Genomic DNA, 14,343 nt, shown 5'->3' with positions numbered 1-14,343 from the left:
TCTTTAGAAGGGTTGCTTCAAAAAAAAAACAGGAATTATTTTTAATTCTTAATATCTAGGATGTTGTGAGTGTGCTTCTCCATTTCAGGTTATTTTCTTATAAATCTTTGTTTAGATGCTGTAACTTCTATTAGGATTCATTTATTTCTCTAGCGGCTTTAAATGGAATGTGGCTTCCATTGAACATAATTACTTTGTGGGTTTTTTTTGAACAGCAAATATTCAGCTTGTGAGGGAGATCACCTTCCACATTAAAAAAAAAAAGTGTAGTGAAAATTTTAGTGGCAGACTGAGCTTCATGAGTCTGAAATATGGAAGTGTAGAAAGAGAAACTTCACAGCTACTTTACAGTCCCTTCTGAGCAGTGAGCAGGGCAATACTATCACTAACAGTTTCTTAACCTAGCCTGATTGCCACAGCTGCTTCCAGTGTGTTTCTCTGTTGCACAGGGATTTGTTCTGTGCCTCGTTTTTTGCTGATTTTTGTGGGTTTTTAGAGGATCTACTCCTGGTTAGACAGCACAGGTAATTTAAAGTAATTCTGTCATACATATAATGCTGTTTCAAGGTTACATACATTTGGAGAAGAAAACAGAAGTTCATGTCAGAGTCTTTTACATTTATCTAAACACACCAAATGAGGTGACGTTTTTGGACAGTAAAATGATGACATCTGGAAGGTTGAGTACTGTGTCCAGTTCTGGGCCCCACACTTCAAGAAAGATGTTGAGGTGTTGGAGCGAGTCCAGAGGAGGGCGACCAAGCTGGTGAAGGGTCTGGAGGGTTTGACCTACGAGGAACGGCTGAGGGAGCTGGGGTTGTTTAGCCTGGAGAAGAGGAGGCTCCGAGGTGACCTTATCGCCGTCTACAATTACCTGAAGGGAGGTTGTAGTGAAGTGGGAGTCGGCCTCTTCTCCCAGGCAACTAGCAATAGGACAAGAGGACACAGCCTCAAGCTTCGCCAGGAGAGGTTCAGGTTAGACATTAGGAAGCATTTATTTTCAGAAAGGGTTATTAGACATTGGAATGGGCTGCCCAGGGAGGTGGTGGAGTCACCATCTCTGGATGTGTTTAAGAAAAGACTGGACGTGGCACTTAGTGCCATGATCTAGTTGACATGGTGGTGTCAGGGCAACGGTTGGACTTGATGATCCCTGAGGTCTCTTCCAACCTGGTTGATTCTGTGATTCTGTGACTCTGTTTGGCTTTAGATTTCTCCTTGTAATTACCCTGCAATGCAGCTGCCTCAGAGTAGAGGAGAAGGTACATAACCACGCACAGACAACACGGAATAGGGGAGGTTAATCATGTCAAAGAGTAAGATAGTTCATTCTAAATAGGAATTTTTCAGGTATCTGTAATAGCATCCTGCGTGCAAAATGATGACAAAAGAGTGCTGTGCTGCTCAGTGAACAGGGGATGTGATCACCAGACTTCATTGCGCAGTTCAGGATCAGTTACTAGATGAAGGTCAGAGAGAGAGTTCAGCAGAGTACCCTGTAGCCATGGAAAACAGTTACTAAAAATTGAAGACCATTTACCTATCCCTGTCCATTCGCCTGTATGTGTGGGCTATGACCCTACTACTGACATTGTCCCAGACATGTCTAGTCACTTTAACATCTATAAAAAGAAAAGTACCAAAAAAATGTTATCCAAAGTCCCAGAATAGATCTTTTTTTATTATTATTAAGGTTATGCCTGAATCCTAAATTTTAGACAAACTCAAGGAGAGTTAGAGGAGATGTGCTGAAAATTACTTGCATTTGATGGCACTAGCAGCATTATGATTTTTGCTTGACTGCCTCTGTGCATCATTCATTTTGTCAGCCCTTATGTGTCTGATTGTTACGATACGATTTTCCTGAAAGATCTCTTGTACCACACCGTGTTGTAAAAGTCTTGCCGTAGTTGATAGCTGACTTACCAAAGTGTATGGTTTGAGCTACCTACGAACAACTTAATCAGACATTCAATTCTCTGCATTTCTAATGGATTCAATGAGAGGAAGAGGAAGAAGGAAACAGCTATTCTTCTAACAGGAAATTAAACTCTTGTTCTGAATGTTAAAGATACATATTTCTGAATTCTGTCTTGAACTAGAACAATTGGTTTTATGCAAATGTGTAATTGTTCAGAGGGAAAATGGTCTTTGTTTTCTAAATCATTAGCAGTGCAGGAGCAATAGGCATGTTAGGACATTCTGCAATAGGATGGAGAAAACTGTGTCTGAGACCAGATACTCTCATTGAGGGTAATCTAATAATTCCTTGTGGTACACCCTGTGTTTTGATAGGGCCAACCTGCCTTGCAGGCTACAGATTTCACGTACATTAAAGGCCAGACTGTGTCCCTAAGTACTTAGTGAAGTCCTCTAATGCCTGCTCTGGAAGCAGCAAGACCAGGCTTCTTAAAAGATCTCAACTCTCCTAGACGCATAAATACGATCTGAGTTTTTGACGAATCAGCCAGTGCTCCCATGGGAGCTGTGCACAGATGAACCACAAAACTCTAAACACAAAATCAGGAGATGACACGGATACAAATGTCTCCTTTCATATCTAGCCAGTCAGGGGTGGGTGGGGTAAAGTGCTGCTCTTAACCATCGCAGTCTGTGCTTGACTAAACTTATCATGAATAAACAATATACCTTTCTCCATCCCTGTATTCTCAGGCATATGGTATATTCCTGTCTTTCAGTAAACTATGTATATGTAGACCAGATAAAAGAGTTAGCACTCACTCCAGATGTGAGTACGAGTTAAACAGCTGTTGTACTTATGCATTGGACAATACAGAAGATCAGGGACAGATGAGCTTTCTGGAAAGTCATGGCAGCAGTTTGGGCACCTTTGTGGGACACGTTGGTTTCTAATAAATGTTGACGAAGAAGCACTCACAACCTAAAACAAACAAGAAAAAAAACTCTATCATGGCCATTGGCATTTAGTGGTTAGACTCAGGAGAAGTCAAGAGTGAACCTCGGGAATAAAAAAACTCCTTACAAGGTGATTTAACAATAAGGCAGCAATGATTTCAGTTTAACGAGTTGGCAGCAATGCCAACTATGAATGTTCACGTGCTGCTTCTCCCTGTGGAGGCTGTGCTGTGAACTCAATCAGACTGTTCTAGATAGGAAAATGACTGCCAACACCAAATGTTTGTTTTTTAAGTTGGCCAAGTTCCTGATACAGTTCACAGTATGGTCCCACAAATAATTGATCTGGCACAACAAAGCTGTGTTGAGGGATCAAGGTGGGCAAGAGGCAGTACAGAGATACAGGTACTTACTAGTTTTGCTGCCAGGAGCTTTGATTCATAAAATCATGGTCTCAGCTGGAGATAAAGGCTTGCTGTAGCCCAGCAGTGAGAAAGTGGTAGATTCTGTGCTGCCAGATGTTCCTATTCTATATAAAGAAGAGCGTTTTGATCTCAAATCCCACACTTCTCATGTAACTCAATTCATTCCTGGTGATCAGTTCTTATAAGAGTATGTTATTTTCCCTCGAAATAATTTAAGCAAGGAGGTGATGGAGAAGGAGAGGGGGCAATGGGGTTTCTGAGACATTTTAGTTACAAAAAACAACCTTGTGGTGAGCTGCTATTTTTAAACAACTAATGATGAATCAAAATGCTTCTCCAAACCTAATTAACCAATAATAATTACCATAGCAACAAGTTCTTTATGTGCCACATGCTGAAAACACTGTTAAAGAAGTACAACAGCTTTACTTTCCCAGTTTTCCCAAAGCAGACAAGAACTACTCTAATCCATTGTTGAAGCTAATCCAAAATCAGAAAGCAGAATAGGAAAATAGTTAAATAATTTCCTACAGGCTCATTTCAGGAATTAATGAAATTCCTGCTCTTTAGAATTGATCTGCCTTGAGAATGTCCAACTGGAGATTACATTGAAAACCATTTCTTTACTTTTCAAATATGTTTTGGCAAGGTCAGCCCCAGTAGTGCTCTGTTTCTACACAGCAGAACAAAATTACCTGCTGAAAATGTTAATAAGAAGCTTATTTCTGCAGAGCACACTAGTGTTTCTTTCAGCACTTGAGGTGGTAACACACAAGTTGTGTCTTCCTGGATTTCAGAATTGTTTCTAAACTTTTTCAGCTTTCTCTCCTCCATCTCCACTGTGCTTTCCATGTGACTGTATGCTACCATTGGTTCAGCTATTCATGATGAAGATTGTCTGTGGCAATTACTGTCTTTTAGAGATAACCTACATATTTTTAATCTTTTGGGTTTGTTGAATGTTGAATGTTCCTAAATAATCAATTTTCCACAGGTTATGGGCTCATTGGAAATGTTGAACTCAGTCACTATACACTCCATATATGTCTATTACTGGCAGCCCTTAGAAAGGACAGAATTAGGAGACTCTGCAGCTAGCCTTATGATTTTATATAATTGTCCCTGATGGACAATTGCACCTTTTCGAAGAGGAAACTTGTGGCAAAGTTAAAACACACTTCAGTTATGTTTTAAAATTTCAGGCATTTGCAAACCCTTCTCTAACTCCCTCCCAGTTGTTCACAAACCCACAGGAATCTGTGTAAACTCCAAATTAAGGAAAACTCAATTAGGTGCTCTTAATAGCAGAAATGCCTACAAATCCCTGTTATGCTTAGCCCAGCTCTACTCTCACTAACTCACCTGTACCCTTCTGAATTTCCTGTTTCCTGAATTATATTCAATTCTGTCTTGATAAGCTATCTGTGGCTGTGGTTCACCTACCACTTAGCAACAGACTTGTGAGCTACTTCACTGTCTTCTCAATGAATTCTCCTTTTCCTGTTCTCTTACATTACTCTACTGTACATACTTTGATTGATACTTCTTCCTGACCAGCTGTGTCCAGTGCCTTTTAATTGTTTCTTTGCCTGAGATCTGGTGGTTCCCAAATCCACTCAAAATGCTGTCTTGGTTTCAGCTGTCTTGGCAAAGCCATTTTTATACAATGAGTGACAGACAAAAATGAAATTATTTGAATCAATGTGTACTGTCAAATTTAAACTTAGTTTCTCATCTGACCTGTGTCCTCTCCTTTCATTGCCTTTGGTTTTGGCTAGTTTTCACATCAGTTTTGCAAAAGGCTCTGAGGGTGCCTGTATGAAAGACACTTTATAAATGTAAATTTATTTGACAAGTGATTTCTCTGTGAACTGAGCTCTTAGTCATCTCCTATGAGAAATACAGGAAGTAGAGTTTTGGTGTAAAAATTTTAATGTCTGCTTCTAACTACGTGCATGATCTTGTCAAGTAACTTTCTTTAGCTCTGTTCATCCTATTATACATATATGTGCAACTGCAGGTTCAGCAGGGACAGTGCTGATCCTGCTACACAGATATTCCCAAGAAACATGGTGATGGGTACCTTCTTGTTTGCATTTTTTAAATATTCAAGAATTAGACCTCCCCAGAGCCCTATTTAACATCAAAACTTATCACTCACGGCTTTTTATGATCACTTGCTGTCTCTGCTACAGTTGCTCATTTGAGTGCTGTGCAAGGTACAGAAAGAGCTTATAAATGTTGTGAAAAGATTTTTTTTTTCACGTTATACCTCAGCTTTCCTGCTGTGTGAGCATTAATTATCTTCAGGTCAGTCAAAAAGATATGAAACCATGTATGTCTCATAAAATCAGAGTCTGCCCTGGCTTGTGGCCCTGATAGGCAGTAGAAAATCCTGCAAGACTTCTGGAATTGGCCACAGTAAGCTGTAGGAAAAAGCAGTGGCAATGAGACACTCAAGTCTCATACATCTTTTTTATTCTTTTATTAACAAGAGCCACAGATTAATATCCTTGCTAGACATAGCACTTTACTTTTTAGACTGGTTTCCTCAGACTACTATACTTAAGAAAAGCAGATTCTGTCTCTGAGTAAGCTGTTGCTTTACCTGTAACATGCTTTCCGTAATTCCTTTTGTCCAAATCAAATAATGTTCTCATGGAATCTAATTGAAGGCCAAATTCTACTGCATTTGCTCTGAGGAGATCTGCTGAAGTGACTGGCACTAGTCCTGAGTATTAGCAGAGATGGGTGACTGAACTGGGCTCATGAGGAACGTGCAATTGAATTTGGAAGCCAACAAGAGCACCTTGCCACTGCTTTCACTGTTGAAATTCACATTTCAAATGTTGTGAAAGGCTTTTCTTTTATTCACCCTATATTCTACCTTTCCTAGTGTGTGAGCCTTGATTATCTTCAGGTCAGTCAAAAAGGTATGAAACGTTAACTACTCCAGCCACCCACAGCTGATTTCAGTTGTCCTGCTGAACAATGTAATTCTGAACTGGTCTTATCTCATGTCTGCTCATCATATGCCTCACAGAAGCCTGCACCAGAAAGGAGTTTTCTCATGGGCTGAATTACGGCATTCTCTGTTTTATCTTGGAGCAAGGGTGGAAAGTGTCTGGGGGAAACTGGCTGGTCCTGGACAACCTGTCTCCAGTAAAACAGGATAAAGTAGATAACAGGGAAAAAGCAGTAAGCACAGAGGTGGAATGGTAATAAATTCAGTGAGACTAAATAGTCTCAAGTTCCTCCCTTTTCAAAAAAAAACACTGAGAAAGGTAATGCTATAAGTCATTAAAATCAGGAATGATGAGAGGAAGATGAATTGGGAATGATTAGTCACTATTTCTTGTATTATAAACATGATGTGGCACTCAAAGAAACTATAAGGCTGAAAATTAAAGCAAACAAAAGGAAATATTTTTATCACAAAGTGCGTAATTAAACTGTAGAAGTCTTTATCATTGAATGCCATAGGAGCCAAAGGTACAATTAACTTCAGAAAGGTAGCAGAATATGTTAAGCAGACGGATAGAGTATGCCACCTCCAGCTCAGAGGTGCTGTAAACCACAGGATCCTGGAAGCCAGGAAGGTGCAAAGATCATGCTAATCATGCGCTGTTTCTCACAAGCTTTGCTTAGACACCTGTTACTGACAAAGGTTAAACAAAACTTCAGCTAGAGCCAGGACATGCATTCTTATTTAATCATGGCATATAAATTGTAAATGAATTCCCTGTACTATCATAGAACAATACTCCAGATGCATAAATAAGAGAATATGTAAAGCTGAAGTTTCTGCCAGATGCATTTAGTTTGATATCAAATCTCACTTTCAAACCCATGTGAATGTGAGGAGTGAGACCACAGAGAGTGGTGGTCAATGGGACAGAGTCCAGTTGGAGGCCTGTGTCTAGCGGAGTCCCTCAAGGGTCGGTACTGGGACCAGTACTATTCAATATATTAATTAATGACTTGGATGAGGGAATAGAGTGCACTGTCAGCAAGTTCGCTGATGACACAAAACTGGGAGGAGTGGCTGATGCACTGGAAGGCTGTGCTGCCATTCAGAGGGACCTAGACAGGCTGGAGAGTTGGGCGGGGAGAAGTTTAATGAAATATAACAAGGGTAAGTATAGAGTCCTGCATCTGGGCAAGAACAACCCCATGTACCAGTACAAGTTGGGGACAGACCTGTTGGAGACCAGCGTAGGGGAAAGGGACCTGGGGGTCCTAGTGGACAGCAGGATGACCATGAGCCAATAATGTGCCCTTGTGGCCAAGAAGGCCAATGGCATCCTGGGGTGGATTAGAAGGGGTGTAGTTAGTAGGTCAAGAGAGGTTCTCCTCCCCCTCTACTGTGCCCTGGTGAGGCCGCATCTGGAATATTGTGTCCAGTTCTGGGCCCCTCAGTTCAAGAAGGACAGGGAGCTGCTAGAGAGAGTCCAGCGCAGAGCCACGAAGATGATTAAGGGAGTGGAACATGTCCCTTATGAGGAGAGGCTGAGCGAGCTGGGTCTCTTTAGCTTGGAGAAGAGGAGACTGAGGGGTGACCTCATTAATGTTTATAAATATGTAAAGGGCAAGTGTCATGAGGATGGAGCCAGGCTCTTCTCAGTGACATCCCTTGACAGGACAAGGGGCAATGGGTGCAAGCTGGAACACAGGAGGTTCCACATAAATATGAGGAAAAACTTCTTTACGGTGAGGGTGACCGAACACTGGAACAGGCTGCCCAGAGAGGTTGTGGAGTCTCCTTCTCTGGAGACATTCAAAACCCGCCTGGACGCGTTCCTGTGTGATATGGTCTAGGCAATCCTGCTCCGGCAGGGGGACTGGACTAGATGATCTTTCGAGGTCCCTTCCAATCCCTAACATTCTGTGATTCTGTGATTCTGTGATGTGCTCTGCCTTACAAACATACAGAGCACACAGAGGTATTAATGAAAGACAAATAAGACGCTAGAATTTACACTGTCCACTCCCATTTGGCTCTTTTATGTTCATATTACAAGGGAAGAAGCTCTGATGCACCTTCTACAAGGAAAAAGAGTACAGCTCTTACGTAGGCATCAGTGAAGAAAAGGTCTGTGTACACAGGCACAGGCTATGCAAGCATTTGGTTATCCTTTCAGCTTCGCCTGTTGAATGGTTCAGGATTCATATTGTGCAAGTTTGTGCTTTGGCATCAGCTGAAAATGAATTTATTTAATTTGGTCAATAATAACAGAATAACTATTATCACTGACATCAATTCTTAGCTAACTGACACTCTTTGTTTTCCTTAATATGGCTTTGTTCTCAAACAGCCATGGAACAAATCACAAAGGCACTTTTACAGAAGAGGCAGTCCAAAAACAAACTGTTAATTATGTTTGTAATCATTCCTGACTCGAGCCCTGTGAGTCAGTTCTTGGAAACACCATTTGTGGTTCAGCTAGAGTTTAATGCCCCCAAATACTGCATATTTCTTCCTCAAGGCAGAGAGAATTTTACACGTTTGATGCCTATAATTAAGATCCAAGAGATTCTTTTATGCAAACTTTCCTAACCATTTAGTTTTATAGCCTACATGACTGCAGAGCAGTCGTTCTCTCTCTCTCTTTTTCTCTTTTTAAACAGATATTTTTGCTTTTCCTGTCTGATCAAATCCTATTTGTTGTTCATTGCAGATAGCGGCTCAGGCAGTGTTATTTATGTGTATGAACACCGCAGGAATCTTCATTAGCTACCTATCAGACAGAGCACAACGTCAAGCCTTCCTGGAGACCAGAAGATGTGTAGAAGCCAGACTGAGACTAGAGACAGAAAATCAGCGACAGGTATTGGAGAAACAATCCTGTTTTTGTATTAACTGGAATTGATAGTTGGACAAGACTGGGCTTCTGTAGTCTCGCTGACTCCAATGTGATGTCACCTGATTTGTGCAGGTTAAGTGAGTTTCATGCTGTTATTTTGCTGATGTGTATTGATCTGATATGACATCTTAAAGATTTTTCACTGTGAAACAGGATGAATAGGGAATGGCTGTTCATAGTCCTTTCCCATACAAGAGGAAGAGGCCATCAAATGCAACACAACTGGCAGATGTTTAAAAATGGTTCTTTACACAAGAGGGGTTAAGCTGGGGAACTTCATGTTTCAGAGTGTTGTGGATATTAAAACTTGTATCAGTCAAGTGAAAACTAAGCAAGTTCATGGAAGTGAACTCTATCTAGGCAAAGAAAATACTAAATCATCACCTCTGGCTCACAGATGAATTTTTGGAGCTGGGAGGCCACTGCAGGGAAGTATCACCATATGCTTTCTCTGTTCTTAAACTCTTCTCTAAAAATCTCCTTTTGGTCACTGTGCACAATAGCATACTGTGTTAGGTGAACTTTTGATGCAAGCAGGTGTGGTTGTTCTTAGATAGATACATCATTTTTTCCAATCCAGAATAAGAGGCATTGAATAAGAAGAAGTTTGCTGCTTATTATTTTGTACAAAGGGAGCAGAAATGGGATGCATGCTATATATATTTTGCATTCCCACTGAAATATCAGAAGGTTCACGTGCTGTTGAAAAACTTGCATTAAGATCAAAATACAACCTGTATATGTCTATATATTTGATACACTGCTATTTCATTCTCAAATGAACTTAGCCATTCTTTTTGTCCTGTTGTACAGATGGCTGTATTGCTTCTCATTTTTATTTCATTGACTTCTTGAAAGTCATGTTTTTATACAGAGATTTAGGAAGATGTCATATTCTAGACTTTACTCGCTAATGACTCAGTATGAATGCATGACTGTGCTGAGTAATGTAAGTTACCTATGCCAGAACATCTCTCCAGCCATTGCTGACTGAAGAGGTTCTGAGGGATGCTATCTAGCATGCTCTGTTCTCATTTTAACTGTAGGACCACATTTTTATGGCTTTTGGTTTTTTTTTTTGTGAATTTGGGGTATTTTGCATTTCTCTTCTTGTGTAATCTTTTATAAACTAATATTCTGGAAGCTTTACTTTGATCATTGTTTTGTAGAGTTCATTGTAAAAATCTTTATAAAACATTAGCAAAAGATTCTCCTGTTCCAGATGATTCTGAGGATTTTCCATTAGAATTATTTTATTTTCTCATGGAAAATGAAATTTCTAAAAAGACAACATTTTTTTTTGTGAAATTTAATTTTACTGTAATTTTATTTCCTATTAGGAAAATAAAGAGAGATTGTTTTCATTTGAGTGGGTTTAAAAAAAAATCAGGGTTTTTTTTTTTTGTGAGGGGGGAAGTAGACATTGGATCTGAAATATTTGTTCTCAATCAGTCAATGTTGAACTGTGCATTTTGTCTTGGCCCAGTGCCTTGCAAGTCTTCAGGGCTGTGCTGTCCCCTGAAGGCAGAACTTCCTGGAAAGTTACCTCACTGCAGTTGAAACTCACCTATAACGAAACAAAGTAGCCTGTCATAAGCATCATATGACTGGAAATGCATAAGGAAAAATGTATTTGGGCCAAGGAAAATGCCCACAAGACCAGACATCAAGGCACCAAATGAAAGATCTCTTCTAAAATTCAATTTAATTATAAACTAACCCAAAGTTTAAGAACAAAACATTTTGAAATATTTCCAATTAATTTTACTGGAACTTTGAAACTATGGTATTACACACACCTACAAATATATATATATATATATATATATAAGATACATGTAATAATACACTTTTCAGCTTTTCATTTATATATTCTACTACTGGAATGTCTTGAGGAATGAAGAGCTTGTTTCCCTCAGTCTTCTGTTCTTTCCTTTTACTTCTGAAGTAGAGGCTCATTTAAGCAATTTCTAAACATATCTTCTTTAAGAAGACAGGCGATGTCACATTTTAGGTGACTGCTTTCTTGAGCAGCTTGTTCATGGTCACCTGATCAGTATTCGCAGGCAGTAATTCACTTACTGCTAGCATTTTTCTATCTATCTTGAAGCCATATATTTCATGATACGGGACATCTGTAGTTCACATGAATGTAAAAATCATATTATCTGTTAATGCATATCACATTATAAAAAGTAAGGATTAAGTCTTGGTGAAGTTTAATAAACTCATTCTATGACTTTCTAGAAAATAACTCTGATATATGAAGCGGGGAAAAAAGGGGGGAAAGTGTGTGCAGGCCGATAGTTGTGATGTGACTTCTGAAAATTTCTAAAACTATGGCTGAGGAGCTAAAACTGTGCAGAGAAAACAGAGGAATATTTTTTTGGTGTAATTCTTCCAGATAATTCCAGGAATTCTGTTTCTCTTTAATTTATTTCTCCTCCACTTCTCATAAACTGTCTAAACTTCATGTTTCTTACAGCAGGGTCAAGTTTTTTGTGGCTTTCAGTGGTGGTACTGCTGCTTTTTACAGTAAAGAGCGACATAATTAAAATCTCTCAAGGTTTGTTTCCACCTCACACAGCTTTCACTTCTTAAACTGAAAATAATAGATAATTACAATGGCTAATTGTATTGACATATCATACATATGACACATCATATGAAGTATGACAGCTTGCCAGATAGGTCCCATAGGGTCTAGTTTTGTCCTTACTTTATTTAAAACAGAAGACCAGTAAAATTAAAGTAAGAAAAAACAACATGGGTTAAAAAATACAACAAGGAATCATATGCTCTTCCATAAGTAATTGCAGAATAAGACTCCAATTTTTTATAATTATAAAAGTTATACAAATGCTTCAGATGATATACTTCTGTTCATTACTGTGCATTGTTAAAACTAAAAAATCAAGTTTCTGCACTCTCAAAATGACCCTTCCAATTTCTCAATATCCCTTAGATCTGTAATCTCTAATCATCCACCATTCTAATAACTATAAATGCTATTGCTATCATTATTCAGTATTGTGTAATGCCTAAATGAGCCAGTCGTGGAAAGTCACCCAGTTGTGAGCTAAACATTTTATAAACTTATGTTTTAGAGACAAGCAAGAGGTACCATCAGACATGTGGAGCTGTACAAGGAAACAATAATACTGATAAGTGAGGATCCGTTTGGGTTTCAGATGTTTTTGACAATCCTCTAATGAGTATTTGCAGATTTTCTGTAATACAAAGTTTCTACCATATCATCTTCTGTCTTGTGGTGGAAAGCAAGAGATGATTCTGTATTTCCTGATAAATTTCATATAATTAGCTCATTTTTTTTCAGTGAAAGCAGTTTCATTCATTCATTTGCCATCATACCTTTTTGTAGAGCACAATGAAAATAGAAGGTGAAACCACCAAAATCCCACTAGGGGGAAAAAACCTCTTTTTTATTGTTGTTTGTGCTACTCTGAGCTGAAATTTGGGCAGTTAGGTGTGACAGTTTGTTTTCCAGATGTTGTTATTTTCCAGCAGTCTATGATTTCTTCCTTTTGTGGTGTTTTCAGGGTTTAAGAAATTCTTGCTCTATTTCAATATTGCTGTGGAGTTTTCCAGTTTGACAGTCAAAGTCATTTTGCTCTGTAGAAATGTTGGTGTGCCATGTATGGTCTTTGTAAATCTGAAGCAGTGCCATTGGTTCTTTGTCCACAGAAAATATCCTCAGGTGCAAGTTCAGCTTTTACACTAATTGCAATTCATTCACTTACTGCACAAGAAGGAAGGGGGCAAACTGCAGACCTGTGTGATGGAAAAGACTTTAGGAGCCTGGCCAAAGTTTTTCAAAGCTTTTAAGTGACTTAATTTCTAGTTTCTGTGTTTTCAAAACTCTATACAATTAAGCTCCTACATCTTTTTTTCATCACCATTTACTCTCAACAAGACTTTTGAGTAAAATTTCAGAAAGATAGGAGTTTTAGATCTATTTGCAAATGTGACTAATTCATTAAGGATCTGATTTTTTTTTTTAAACAGTGTGGGTTGTTAACAAGTACATATTAGCATTTTCAATTACAATGAATTTTCTAACTCTAATCACTCTATTACTAAGGTTAACAGTACTGTGGATACAAAGCAGAATTACTCCAACAGTCATTGTTAATGATGTTTCTGTGCATAACTGTACGGTATTATCTGTGTGACACCATTCGGAAATCCCAGCACTCTGTGAAACTGAGGGAACATCTGTGTCTATTTCTTTCCCAATTTTCATTACAAAATTAGAATTTCGGTGAAGATCAAAAACATTTCAGAGCTTGGCTTAGTTAAATGAGACTCCACTGCTGATGAGTACCAGAAAAAATGTATCATAGATAGATAGAAATATCACAGAAGCAAGATAGAGAAGATAGCACAGACAAAATCAAGCGTTGGAAAAACAGTCTCAGACTACCAGTTATTGATCAAATCATTAATTTAAATATTTTCTAATGAAATGTATTTAGCTGCTTATGCTTAATGTATGTAGTTATACCAACCAACCAAAAATGGCAGCCATAAAGTTGTCCTCTTGTTTTCAACACATTGTAATTATGAATAAACAGCAAACACAAGGTTCTCAGTTTTCTTAAGTCCATTTTGTTGCAAGAATATAATCACTTTCCACTACCTGTTTGAAATCTTGAGTCAATATTTTGATTTGTTATCTATGTATGTGTTTCAAAAAGTTTGACACCCAGTACTGTACTTTGTTAATAATCACTTCAAAACCACTGTCTTCCTGTTTACCTTGATTTTATTGCAAGCACACAGCAGGTAATTCTGCTTTCATCATATCTGGGCACGGGAAATAATAGAAAATATAACTTGCTTAATTAGCTACTGCAAAACTTTCAAAAACAATGAACTTGTCATTTCCCTCATTGTGAAAATGCTGTGAAATTGCCCTCAATGAAGAGCAGGAACCTGCATTAAATTTCATTTTAATTTCTATTTCTCATCATACAAAATCCCCAAGTTTTAAATGAATGATGTATTAGATCCAGACACATATTTAAATGATGACTTTAAGAAGAATTGAATTTATAATGTATCTCTGGTGTCCTTACCTGCTCTTCCTCCAGTAATTCAACTTTGCTTGTAATTTGTCTAATATTTTAAACCTTCAAATATTAACATTTAATTAT

The 14,343-nt window shown here is 38.5% G+C and overlaps 1 protein-coding gene across 1 annotated transcript in view; it reads left to right on the top strand.

Moving 5' to 3' along the window:
* The window catches only part of ADCY8 (adenylate cyclase 8), a 145,874-nt gene that overhangs the window by 26,723 nt on the left and 104,808 nt on the right, over positions 1–14,343 (top strand). The window contains 1 exon segment of the mRNA XM_068396186.1: positions 8,981–9,130. Within this exon segment, the coding sequence (XP_068252287.1) occupies positions 8,981–9,130 (150 nt within the window).

This window comes from Nyctibius grandis, chromosome 3 (genome assembly GCF_013368605.1).
Source record: "Nyctibius grandis isolate bNycGra1 chromosome 3, bNycGra1.pri, whole genome shotgun sequence".
In the NCBI taxonomy this organism is placed as follows: domain Eukaryota; kingdom Metazoa; phylum Chordata; class Aves; order Nyctibiiformes; family Nyctibiidae; genus Nyctibius; species Nyctibius grandis.
The sequence above is the reverse complement of the archived record's forward strand: the minus strand, read 5'-3'. Positions and strand labels throughout refer to the sequence as shown.